We start from the raw sequence: 13,592 nt of genomic DNA on the forward strand, positions 1-13,592 counted from the left end.
TGGGTAGAGATAATTTATGCAAAACACCCTATAACTTAATTAGCACGCAGTTGAAAATAATGTTCGACCATCGATGTGTTAATGAATAGCAGATCCTAGATGCCATATTATATCTGTGTCATGAGTCATTATGATGGTTTTAATATTAAATGATTAAAATGTTTGCATAATTTATCAATTTAATAAAATGCTCCGCAGGGCGCAGCTTGATACGACCGCAGAGGTCGAACGCTGAACAGTTGGGGCAAGTATGGACACAACATTCAAGCTTGATACAGCTCTGAATTTGGATTGTGATTAAATATTTGACACAGCATAGATTTCTGACACAGAATGAATGTGGTCTAAGAACTTAAAAATTTTAAATTGGACATTCACCTATTATGGTCCAATATCCAAAATCTAAATACATGGTTAGATTCAGCATATCAAAGAACCCCAAGAATTCAATTTTTGATGAAATCAAACAACAAAGTTTAATTTTGGACCCTTTTGACCTCAATGTGGACAAAGTTGATAACGGGGCCCAAAAATCAAAAATCTAAATACATGATTAGATTCAGCATATCAAAGAACCCCATATATTCAATTTTTGTTGAAATCAAACAAAGTTTAATTTTGGACCCCGATTTGGACCAACATGAAAACTGGGCCCATAATCAAAAATCTAAATACATGTTTAGATTCAGCATATCAAAGAACCCTAAGAATTCAATTTTTGTTAAAATCAAACTTAGTTTAATTTTGGTTTTATTTAAGTTTGGACCCTTTGGACCTTAATATAGACCAATTTGAAAACGGAACCAAAAATTAAGAATCTAAATACACGGTTAGATTCGGCATATCAAAGAACCCCAATAATTCAATTTTTGATGAAATCAAACAAAGTTTAATTTTGGACCCTTTGGACCTCAATGTGGACAAATTTAAAAACGGGGCCCAAAATCCAAAAACTTAATACACGGTTAGATTCGGCATATTAAAGAACCCCAAGAATTCAAGAATAAAACCCCATTGAAATTGGTCAAGAAATAAGCAATTTATACGAAGTATCTTCTTTTGCACAATACTGTGCAATTGAATATTTCTTGCTATTGCGCAATACTGCACAATTGACAATTTCTTGCTATTGCGCAATATTGTGCTATTAGATATTTCTTGCTATTGCGCAATACTGTGCAATTGAAGATTTCTTGCTATTGCGCAATACTGTGCAAATGAAGATTTCTTGCTATTGCACAATACTTATTATATAATAATTTACACATCCTGTTTGGTGTGTATCTCCTACCATATCATTATTATTTTCTTTTAAATATAAATCAGAAATAACCAACTTAAAATGGAAAATTTTAAAAGAAAAAAAAAGGAAAACCACCCCCCCCCCCCCCAATTTTTTTAACCCCCTTATGATTCATCACCCCCAAAATCAATCCCAGCATTCCCTGTGTGATATGGAACCTTCTGGTACAATTTCAGAGAGATCCATACACTTGAACACAAGTTATTGTCTGGAAACTAGAAAAATGCTTATTTTTGGCCCCTTTTTGGCCCCTTATTCATAAACGTTTCGGGCAATTACCCCCAAACTCAATTCCAGCTTTCCCTTTGTGATATGAAACCTTGTAGTACAATTTCAGAAAGATCCATACACTTTCACACAAGTTATTGTCATGAAACTAGAAAAATGCTTGTTTTTTGCCCTTTTTTGGCCCCTAATTCCTAATATTTTGAGGCAATTACCCCCAAAATCAATCCCAGCCTTCCCTTTGTGATATGGAACCTTGAGGTACAATGTCAGAGAGATCCATACACTAACACACAAGTTATGTCTGGAAGTTACAAAAATGTTTATTTTTTGCCCCTTTTTGGCCCCTAATTCCTTAACTGTTGGTACCATAACCCCTAAAATCAATCCCAACCTTCCTTTTGTGGTATTGAACCTTATGGTAAAATTTCATAGAGATACATTCACTTAAACTAAAGTTAGAGTGCGAAAACCAATGTGTCTTCGGACGACGCCAGACGACGACGACGACGACGCCAACGTCATACCAATATACGACCGCAAAAATTTTTGCGGTCGTATAAAAACTACAATTATAACCGTAGAAAAATTGTCAGATGGAATAAAAAATGCTCACTTTTAAATACAATAAACATTTGGTTTTAGAGTTAATTGTGTAAAATTGCCATTAAAAAGTTGGCAAGGAAAAATTAGGTCGGAAAATTGTGTATCCATATACAGTACAAGTAACACTGGATTAGGAATGAGTTTAATAGGAATAAACATTCTATCATATTTATTTTAAGAATATATGTTACGATTTACAAATTTAAAGAAATTTGATTTTTTTTTTAAAGTTACATGGGAATTCTGCAGATATTACCATTTTTAGCAAATTAACACATTGTACCTTCAATTTTGAAAAAAGAGCAGAAAATAATTGTATCCCGTTTTTTCAATTTGAACTTTTTCGATCCTGCTTAACTGAGATCTTGACGGTAATACTACCTGGGATGATGGTATGGACAAACAAAGCTTATCATCAAGTTCAGTCAGATATTGTTACATTTATCCGTTAAAATACATGCAAAAAATGCAGTTCTCAACACGTGCGTTCGACATATCATAAAGTTTTATGGTTAAAATTGTAGGAAAAGTTGCGATCACGATCTTTGTAAACAAATGAGTGATAAATATATATTCTTTATGTAAGTATACTTCATACTGAAATATGACGAGGTCTTAATTCAAAAACCTAGCTGTAGGACAATTTGATTTAATTTTTTCAAATACTAATTCAATCTCAAGGGTTAAGCTGGGCCGTAAGGAATAAAGTAATCCCTGGAATTGTCTGGTACCAACAATAAAACCTTTTCTTACAAGCGTGGGATGTATACATTAATAGCAGCCTCTTCGGGTCTGAGGATTTTAAATCCAGTACCTCACGTATTCAGGATGAATGTTATACTCTCTGCATGTTAAATAACACTTGCGACAACTCTTTGATGGGATATGCATGATATATTTGCCACTGAACATTAAACTAGCAACACACGATACATCAAAACTTTAATCCGCGTGATCTACAAATGTCTTCAGTCTTGTGAGTATAAAACGACACTTTGCAACACTGACTCACGTTTATACATCTTATGACGGTGAACGTAATGACGGACAGACGGGAGAAAAGTATGTCTCTTAATCTAAAATAGCTAAAAACAAGAGACTTTTGAAATTTGAAATAGTTTCTTAGTCATCTGAAGCAACAAATGGTTGGATATTTTTGACAAATATATTTCGGTAGAAGCGAAGAAAAAACACGTCTTTTGCTTATACATCACCGTATATAGCTTCCTTGATGGCGTTAATAACCGAGACATAATTCGTCAACACAACATTCTATTAAAAAATAAAATGCTTCGCTGAGCGCAGCTGGATACGACCGCAGAGGTCCAACCCTGAACAGTTGGGGCAAAAATGGACACAATATTCGCGCTTGCGCTTGATACAGGTCTGAATTTGGATTGTAATTAAATATTTGACACATAATAGGTTTCTGACACTGAATAACTGTAGTCAAAGAACTTAGAATTGGTTATATGATTTGAATTTATATTCAATTTTTTGCTTTTGTGCAATACACTATGCTGTTGCCTATTGACCCCCACCCCCCCAAAAAAAAAAATAAAAAAAATTTACCCCCCCCCTTTTTTTGCAAAAAGAAATAATAAATGAAGAAATTTTCTTTTACATTTCTGAAATCTGAAATGAAAAAAAAAAAAAATTGCCCCCACAATTTCGTTTTTACCCCCCTCCCCCTAAATTCTTTTTTTCACCTCCCCCCTTTTCCAAAAAAACAATTCTTTCCCTCAAGATATGGTCATAATCTCAGTTCAAATTACCAATGGAGTTTGCAACCATAATTACCAATTTAAATACATCATAAGAGTCTTAAAATAGAAAAAAAAATCCCCCCCCCAAATTTTTGAACCCCCTTATGATTCATCACCCCCAAACTCAATCCCAGCCTTCCCTTTGTGGTATGGTACCTTGCAGTACAATTTCAGAGAGATCCATACACTTGAACTCAAGTTATTGTCTGGAAACTAGAAAAATGCTTGTTTTTTGGCCCCTTTTTGGCCCCAAATTCCAAAAGGTTTAGGGCAATTACCCCCAAACTCAAACTCAGCTTTCTCTTTGTGATATGGAACCTTGTAGTACAATTTCATAAAGATCCATACACTTACACACAAGTTATTGTCCTGAAACTAGAAAAATGCTTGTTTTTTGCCCCTAATTCCTAAAATTTAAGGCAATTACCCCCATAATCCATCCCAGCCTTCCCTTTGTGGTATGGTACCTTGCAGTACAATTTCACAGAGATCCATACACTTGAACACAAGTTATTGTCTGGAAACTAGAAAAATGCTTATTTTTGGCCCCTTATTCCTAAACGTTTTGAGCAATTACCCCAAAACTCAAACCCAGCTTGCCCTTTGTGATATAGAACCTTGTAGTACAATTTTAGAAAGATCCATACACTAACACACAAGTTATTATCATGAAACTAGAAAAATGCTTGTTTTTTGCCCCTTTTTTGGCCCCTAATTTCTAAAATTTTGCAGCAATCAGCCCCAAAATCAATCCCAGCATTCCCTCTGTGATATGGAACATTGTGGTACAATGTCAGAGAGATCCATACACTAACACACAAATTATTGTCTGGAAGTCACAAATATGCTTATTTTTGGCCACTAATTCCTTAACTGTTGGTACCATAACCCCCAAAATCAATCCCAACCTTCCTTTTGTGGTATTGAACCTTATGATTAAATTTTATAGAGATCCATTCACTTAAACTTAAGTTATTGTGCGAAAACCAATGTGTCTTTGGACGACGATGACGATTAAGACTCATGAAATTCTTTCTGACTCCATTAAGGTGAGACAATGATCAGTGATTAGGCTTTATTGAATTTGCAAGTACAACACTTGAGTACAACATTTGCAAAATCAAAGCAGCTTAAGCACTGATCATTGTTTAAGTTGAAAATATTCAAAGTACTGTCCAGGTGAAAAACAACAATGCAAGCATTATGTACTTTGATATATAATTTTTTTTACAGTATTTCACCATCGATTTATTTCATTTGGGCCTCTGTGGCCAAGTGGTCTAAGTAGTCGAACTACTGTACCACTAGCCAGTCAACACTGAGGTTGTGAGTTCGAATTCCGCACGGGGCAGGTGCACTGCACTCCAATCTTAATTGACAAGGGTTGTCAGTTTTCCTACCGAAGGTCGTTTGTTCTCTCCGGGCACCGGCTTCCTCCACCAATAAAAACTGACCGCCACGAAATAGCACATTAGTGTTGAAAGTGGTGTTAAACACCAATCAATCAATTTATTTCATTCATAGCCCACCTTTTTATTTAAAAAAAGGAGGGGGGCATGAGGTCTTAAATAGTCCATCTTCAATGATAAATAGCCTCCACAAAGAAAAACTGAGACATGATATAGCCTAGGTTTGCTGAAAGTGAAGTTAAACACCAACTAACATACAAATATATTCTTCAATTAATCACATTAGGGCATCAACCAGAGTTAATAAATGTAACAAATACAGTTTAAGAATATCATTTTATTTTTCAATGACATAAGTCCATGCAATAAATGGAAAATGAGTCATATCTCTATATATAAATATTTATAATATCAATTTGGTGAAAATGATGAGTTTATCATTAGAAACAATGACTATGACCCCTCTGACCCTTCTCTTATATAATCATAATTACATTCAATTCATGGTTTTCTCCGATTTGTATAAAATTTAATGATACAGTTGTAGTCTATAATTTACAAATTTTTCGAAACTTTGTTAAAATTTCATTACTTTAGAGTTTGTTAACTTCTGTTAAATTTAATCTCATTCAATATTTTAACTTATATGTACTTCAGATCCACAGAATTGTAATAATTAAGGAAAAAGCTTTAAAAATCCAGAACTATTGGTTTTTTTTTTTAGCTGATTACAGAACGAGGTTTAGCCACAGTCATTGTTTATACACAAAAGTCAGTAACATATGATTCCACAACACATGAATAATTTGCATATTAAGTTTACCCTGTGTATGGAACTAAACATTTTTAAAACAAACTTTATACAGAAACCATTCATGTTAAACCTATTTTTTTTCCTGCTACAGGGCAGTTCGATTTCTATTCCATAAAGAGCAAATCAAAAAGTATTCTGCCTCAGCAAATTTGATTATTAGAATCTGAATTTTTAATAACTCTTGATAAATTGAAATAGAATTTACAACTTACAAGTTATCAGGTTAACACATGAATGGTTTCTGGTGTAAAGTAAAAAATCATCTAAAGTAAAAACATTGGTAGGATGTTAACCTTAGCAATACAGACTGAAAATAATACTTAAGTTGGACATGATTAGGTAGAAGTAAGGTAAGAAGTGATGAATATAAATCAAAAAGTAATTAGTTACCCGTACAAATCAATGGCAGTGGTCTAAAAGTATAAATCATAAAGAAATGTAATATAATGAAGTTTAGTACAACAGGAAATTACTCTGAATTAGACAATGATACAGTTACAAATATATTCCTAGAAAATCTAAAATAGAAAAATAATCTTAATTCAAAATAAAATACTGTGACAATCCAGCACAGAAGAAATCTAGAAAATTGTGACTTGTATATCTATTCAAGACAAATGAATGTATATGAAACAAAAAACTCTGGTGAAGAATTCCCTCATTAAAAATAGCCATAAAAACTATTATTTTGCCAATTTTACCGCCTGCTTCGTTTTAATTAGAAGTCAGCCATGTGCTTGGTCTGCATTATCACCATTTGATGTAATTTTGAACCAACACACCCTAAAGAAAATTTTATAGGTAATTTGGTACCAATTAGCTTAGTGGTTTCAAAGCAAACTTCCACCTGGACAGGTGATGAATGACAGATGATTGACAACAAAGTCTCTTCGGACCAGGTTAACAATAAAGCATTTGCTCTGTAGTTTCTTGGGGGTAACTGTCACAGAAATGTAAGATAAAAAACCTGATGGACAGAATGAAGGAGGTAGACTAAGTTACATCCTTTAAATGTGATGATATCTAGACAACTGTCATTGTTACTATAACTACACAGAGCTGAATTTTATGATTCATTAATAAATGTCATAATCTGGGACTTATTATGTAAATTTAAAATTTATAATTTCATATGATAATTATATGGTAAATACATTATCACTCAAACAGTTTCAAATGGCTGAAATAGAAGAGACTAGCTTTTAATGTGCATGTCTTTTTAAAAAATGTGTCCATAAAAAAGAAATGACCTTTCCATTTCGTAAATCCGATTTCTAAAGTAGAATTAAACATAACAGTTACTAAAGACTTTTGTCTGACACAACAAACCATACGTTGTGACTCTTTACAAGTAATTCTCAACGAGTTGAAAGTGTTTGAGTGATAAATTTCTTAAAATTGAATGACATTTTTTTTCTGATCAAATTTTTGAGGTAGATATTATAAGTTACATTATGACTAAAACTGAAAAAAACTGATTAATTAATGATGTATAATTTGTCTGAAAGGGACAACAATCATAAAATCATACATTGTCTACATTCCGAACTTATCAATGGCATATAAATATATTACAACAGGGAAATTAATCAAATTAGAAAAAAATTCAACATGAGTTTAATAAACATTCGGCGGGTATGTAAGAAACAGTAGAACTCATGACCAACCATAATAAAGTCTACAAATTATTACTGATGATAAATCTTTCTAACTTTTGTAAAATACAAGCTAACAGTGTTAATTCCAAACAACAATATAAAGTCATTATCAATAACATTAGTTCTAATGAAATATGACATGAAAAGCCACTTTTGATTGGCTGACATCAGTCATCAATTCCTCTTTGTGGCAGCCGAAACTTTGTTCACTGAAAACCTGTCTTACTCTATATAAACCAGTAAACAACCTAACATGAAATCTTGTGTTGGGAAATTGCCTTCTTAATTAATTCAATTTTTGTAAACCAAAATCTGGTCAAGTTTAGATGACAGTTTTTTCATAAACCTAAATCTGGTTAAGTTTAGATGACAGTTTTCAAGTTATATAATTATTGATTAGCACTAAAACAACAAATTTATTTTTAATTGCATCATAATGTCCAGATTTAAAAACTTAGAATATGACAATATTATATACAAAACACAACCTGACTTCAGGGTACTGAATTAACAATCAATTTTGTGAAAAGCAAATATACAGAAGCACCATCTTGTTACACTATAAAGCAAAAAAAAAATAAAACAAAACAAATTGCATAAAATGTACAATGCATAAAAAAAGTGCACCAAAAAATATTTAAAAAAACTTTGAAAAAGGTTTAAAGAAAGCATCATTCATAACATCCACATCTCAACAGAACAGAATGGTTACCCCAACCCTTCTGACTGGCATATAATAGTACAATATTAGAATTACCAATAACATGAAGATGATTGGAAAAAAGGGGGACACAATAAGACAATAAGGCCTTCAAAATGTAGATTTTCAACAAAATAAATATTAGAATTACCAATAACATGAAGATGATTGGAAAAAAAGGGGACACAATAAGAAAATAAGGCCTTCAAAATGTAGATTTTCAACAAAATAAACAAAACAATTCTCATTTTATACACATTAATAATTTATAGTCAAATATATTTTGAAGCATTTTGAATGAAGTTTAACGCTAGAATGGCAGCATATTTTAACCATCTTTTTTTAAAAACTAAACTGACACCTAAAGTGATGGTAAATTTAAATCCAATCATAAGAGTAATTCCTACCAACACGGTCCTATCACGTGCTACATTTTGTATTCTGATATTCTTTACTTTCAAACCCATCTACCCAACATCCATATGACTACGTTTCTATATTACAAAGTGAGGTATCTTATCGGAAACATTTCACATACAAAGATGGAAATTTCTCTTGTCTACATCAATATCTACATAAAATTATACATATATATATACCTACAAAATTTCTTTGAAACTGATCCTAAAATGTTACTTAATAATCAGCTGGAAGTTTAAACACAAAAAAAATTTCACTCATACAAAAAATTTGAAAAAATATAGTCAAATTTTATATAAACTAGGTCAATGATTATTTGCAAACATCTTATTTCATTATTTAAAGACGAGGAAACTATAAATGAATGATTCATATAAAAATTAGACTGGCTTTTTAGTAGTTCATCTGAGAAGTTGACAAAAATATAAGCACCAAAATAATTATCACATGTAACTAAACTTACCATGTAAATAAATAAATAACTGTGACATCTAAATGAATAACTGATTGCTACCTACATCAGGTCTATCAATATTGGTTCATACTATGTAACATAAAAGTATCAAGAACATACAAAAGTACAGTAACTGTTTCATTAGTACTGCACTACCTTGTATTATAGCAGCTCTGGTACTTTTATAATAGTTTAACACCAATAAGCCTGTAACAACATTCATAAAAATAGGATTTTCCCATTAAATGAATTTCATCTCATATCTCTAAAACTAAACCTCTGTAACAAAAATCAATAGTGCTGAATGGAATAGGTTATTAAATGGTAGGCAAAACGCATACAGTTTAAAAAGATAGAATTCTATTAACTTCCTGGAGTTTGATATTTATGTTACCCAATTTCATGTTTTATCATCAACAGGGACATATTTTTTATAACAGTGTCAGATTATAGGATAGTTCAGAGATAGCTGTAGTCGCAATTAGGAGGTCAGAAAAGTGGTATCAGGTGACAATTGTTTATGATTCCAACTATAAATTTTTACACAGGCAAATTCCACTTGAATTTGACCACAGTTTTTTCTATTTTGACACCCTCACCCTGATAAAAATCTACCGCAAGGGGACAGCAACCATAAGTTGACATTTTCTTGCTGATGATGTTGTACTGATCCCAATAGTACATAGATTTCTGACTTTTATCACATGATTTATGTGTGTAAAATGGGACACATGATTAGGAACTATCTAGGAACTAAAAGTATTTTCTCGATAGATATAGAAATATGGCTGCCTCAAGAATATGATCATATTTTTACAGTTAATCAACAGAAATATCAATCATATTTACACTTAAAAAAATATTTGTGACCATAAAAATGACATCATAATATATACATTTTATAAATAAAATGACTTATGTATTACTACACTGAAATAATGCTGGCAAGTGAAGGCCTCAATATTTACATTAATGAAAATGTTTTTATTTACAATGATATTTTCTTGCTATCAAAGCTGAAAGATATAGTTTGGTTCTAGAAGATGGCTTTTGAGCAAAGTTAAAAATAATATCACTATTCAAATAACAGAATTAAAAAAAATCCAAGGTTGCATAAATAATCAAGGTAAAACTGTTCTTGACAGGAAAATAGATTTTTAAATAAGCATAATACATATTTACAAACTGTCTGATTTAATATATGTATATAGTGATTCAACTTAAAAAAACATAATTCTGTTTAAAAAGTAACCAATTCATTGCATGAGTTAAATAAAAAACAAAAAAAACAAAAAATTGTCGCCTAGCAACAAAGAACATGCAAATCCTTTAAAAGGGACATAAAAAACAACAAAGATGTCAATGTATACATAAATAAGATGAGATTGCCAATCAAAATGATTTATAGTCAGTTATAAAATTACTACACATAATTAAAATTACTACAAAATACATGAACAGATCATCTCCTAAACAAGGGAGATAATTTGAAAAAAGATATGACTAAATAATATCAAATTTTATTTAAATTATTCTATAATTGTTTACTAGTGAAGTATGTACAAATTATTTTTATAAAATCATAAATTGGCACATCTCATCAAACTTTTATAAAAAAAAAAGGTAAAAAAGTATTTATAACAATGTCATGTTTTAACAGGTTTATAAGGAACTTTAGAAATAACATCCTTATCTTTATTAGAAGTTCTGTCTTTAAACAATTTACTTTGTCTCTCTCGACTTGGTAGTGAAGGAGACACAGCACCAGAGTCCATTTGTTGCACTAAAGCAGCACGTTCAGAACCCCTGGACTTCGTCTCTCTTGATGGTTTTAAAATTGAAACTTGTTGCTGTAAAATAATAGACATTATTCAATAAGAGACTGAGTTAAAAGTGCATGATACACCCTTTTTGTCCACATTGAAATTGTTGTGAGAATAAAAAGGAATATCTAGAAGGCATCTAATCAGAAGTTAGTAAAATGGCTCTGTAGAATAACTTGCATGAATATATACTTAGGCAAATTAATATTGCTTAAAATATGACAAAGAAAAGTTTAATAACTCTGGAAATACAAACACCAGAAAATTTTCAAATTAAAAAACGAGTCTTCTATCACTAATCCCCGTCTCATTTGTAAGTTTGTATATGCCATCCTCACTCTGTTCTTGGCATATTACATTGTGGAATCTCTATATGTATGCTGATGTTGAATACAACTTTATGTAATAGGCATGACTTCATGGCATTCAACTGTACTGATGTAAGGCAACTAATTTGTTTTAACACTCTGAAATCTTTATAAAGGTTTTGATCCTGTACCAAGTCAAGACTATCTGGACCATGTGTTGTCATTGTTTTACACCTATTTTCTTTGAAGATTGTGGTCTGTTGTACTGTCCAATATTTTTGTTAATTCCTGTGGTATCCTTTGTATGTATTATTGCCATTTTTGTTTTATTGTCACAAATTTTAAAAACTTTTTCTAGATGTTTAGTTTTAACTGCAGTTAATTGTTCGAGTTGCTCAGTCTTTAGTTTTCTATGTTGTGTTTTGTGTACTGTTGTTTGTCTGTTTGTCTTTTTCTTTTTTTAGCCATGGCGTTGTCAGTTTATTTTCTACTTTTGCTGACTTATTTCATAACTGTCAGATCAGATCTATAAATACTTACATCTTTTTTACTATATCTAAATATTTTCCATTCCTGAGATTCAGCCGATGAAGATCTTTCTAAGTTTATGGTTTCTGTACTACTTTTCTGGTAATTAGGATTAGAAAATGTCAGACGTACAAACTCATCGGATTCTGTTAGGAATGCTTGTCTTCTTCTGCAAAATATACATGTATCATAAACTATATGTTGTATATTAAATAATTTTAATTATTAGAAGTACAAATCTGTCACTGAGTACATATTGTCACAGTGTTTGTGGTTAACTGAATTCATACCAATTTAAATAACAAATGAATGTTCACTCAATGTATTCTCAAAATTTATTTTGAATTGTTTTGTTTAGCAATTTACTATTCACAATCAGTGTTATTTGGTGTACCTAGGAAAAATATTTTAAGGCTATTATCCTACTACTAGGGCTGTGTTTAATGACCTTGACTACCCATGAGGGCCTCACACTGTTGGTAACTATTATCCTGTATGACGTCATATATCTTGTTCTGGCGTCAAACTTTAACATCAGACATTTAAAATAATTTTGTACACTTCAGAATGTGAAAATTTGGCGAAAAGAAGAATTTCAGTGAAAAGTGTGAGTGTTTTGTAAATTCTTGCCATGGAGGAAATGTACATCATCTCAACCTTTGAAAGTCATCAATGACCTCACTAACAGCGAATGAAAATGTTGCAATATCATTCATGATGCTGAATAAGCCAATCAAATTAACGCACAGAGTGTGATATGAGAAATATCTCTTCGTGTGAGAAATAGATGACAGGCCACAACCATAAGAGAAAAATGATTCCCTCAGATCAAGAAATTCTATGTCAAAGACAATTGACAGATCCACTTTGATTACTGTCACAAGCACCTGATCCAAGTTAGTCTTCAATTGACAGAAATGAGTACATGGACTTTCTGGGGAAGATCATTGTGTAAAAGTAAAACAAAAGATGGTAAAGCCATAATTTTACAGGTAATATGGATCTTCAAACTATAGTGTATCACTGAATTGTCACTGTTACAATGTTTTCCCTGCATCTTTTAAGATTAAGCTATGAATTTCTGTACAACTGGTCAAGAAGAGAAATTGTAAACAGTGACAATAATTTCAACATCAAATAGTACTTCAAACCAAAACAGTAATGGCTGACAGGTCTGCATGATATATTATGTGTGTTGTACAACTTAAAACATTTTTTTTTTAAAACTATGTACACATTTTCCCTAAAATCAGAGTCTAACAGTTTTTGACTATACCTCTTTTTAACTCTCCAGACAACAAACACCAGTAAGGCTACAATAACTACAATTCCAACTGACAAAGCTATCATGGCTGTTTCTTTTCCTCCCAAAGCAGTTACTGTAATAAATATTCAAAAATGAAAAATTATGAAGGAATTGTAGTTATTTACATATATATATTTATACCAAGATTGATTGATTGTTGGTTGAAAGATGAATGTCACTGGTGACATCACTATATAAACTTCACACCAAGGTATAACTAGCATTCTGTGAGTATTGCATGGCAATACATAGTCCCCTACCGGTTAAAAATT

The 13,592-nt window shown here is 31.6% G+C and overlaps 1 protein-coding gene across 1 annotated transcript in view; it reads right to left on the reverse strand.

Moving 5' to 3' along the window:
• Nucleotides 1-5,631: 5,631 nt before the first annotated feature.
• The window catches only part of LOC127704177 (low-density lipoprotein receptor-related protein 4-like), an 81,656-nt gene continuing 73,695 nt past the window's right edge, over nt 5,632-13,592 (reverse strand). The window contains exons 38-40 of the mRNA XM_052208066.1: nt 13,291-13,393; nt 12,027-12,183; nt 5,632-11,205 (exon numbers count right to left, since the gene is read on the reverse strand). Coding sequence (XP_052064026.1) covers nt 11,002-11,205; nt 12,027-12,183; nt 13,291-13,393 — 464 coding nt within the window. The 3' untranslated portion in view covers nt 5,632-11,001. The remainder of the gene's footprint in view (nt 11,206-12,026; nt 12,184-13,290; nt 13,394-13,592) is intronic.

This window comes from Mytilus californianus, unplaced genomic scaffold (assembly GCF_021869535.1).
Source record: "Mytilus californianus isolate M0D057914Y unplaced genomic scaffold, xbMytCali1.0.p SCAF_6, whole genome shotgun sequence".
Taxonomy (NCBI): domain Eukaryota; kingdom Metazoa; phylum Mollusca; class Bivalvia; order Mytilida; family Mytilidae; genus Mytilus; species Mytilus californianus.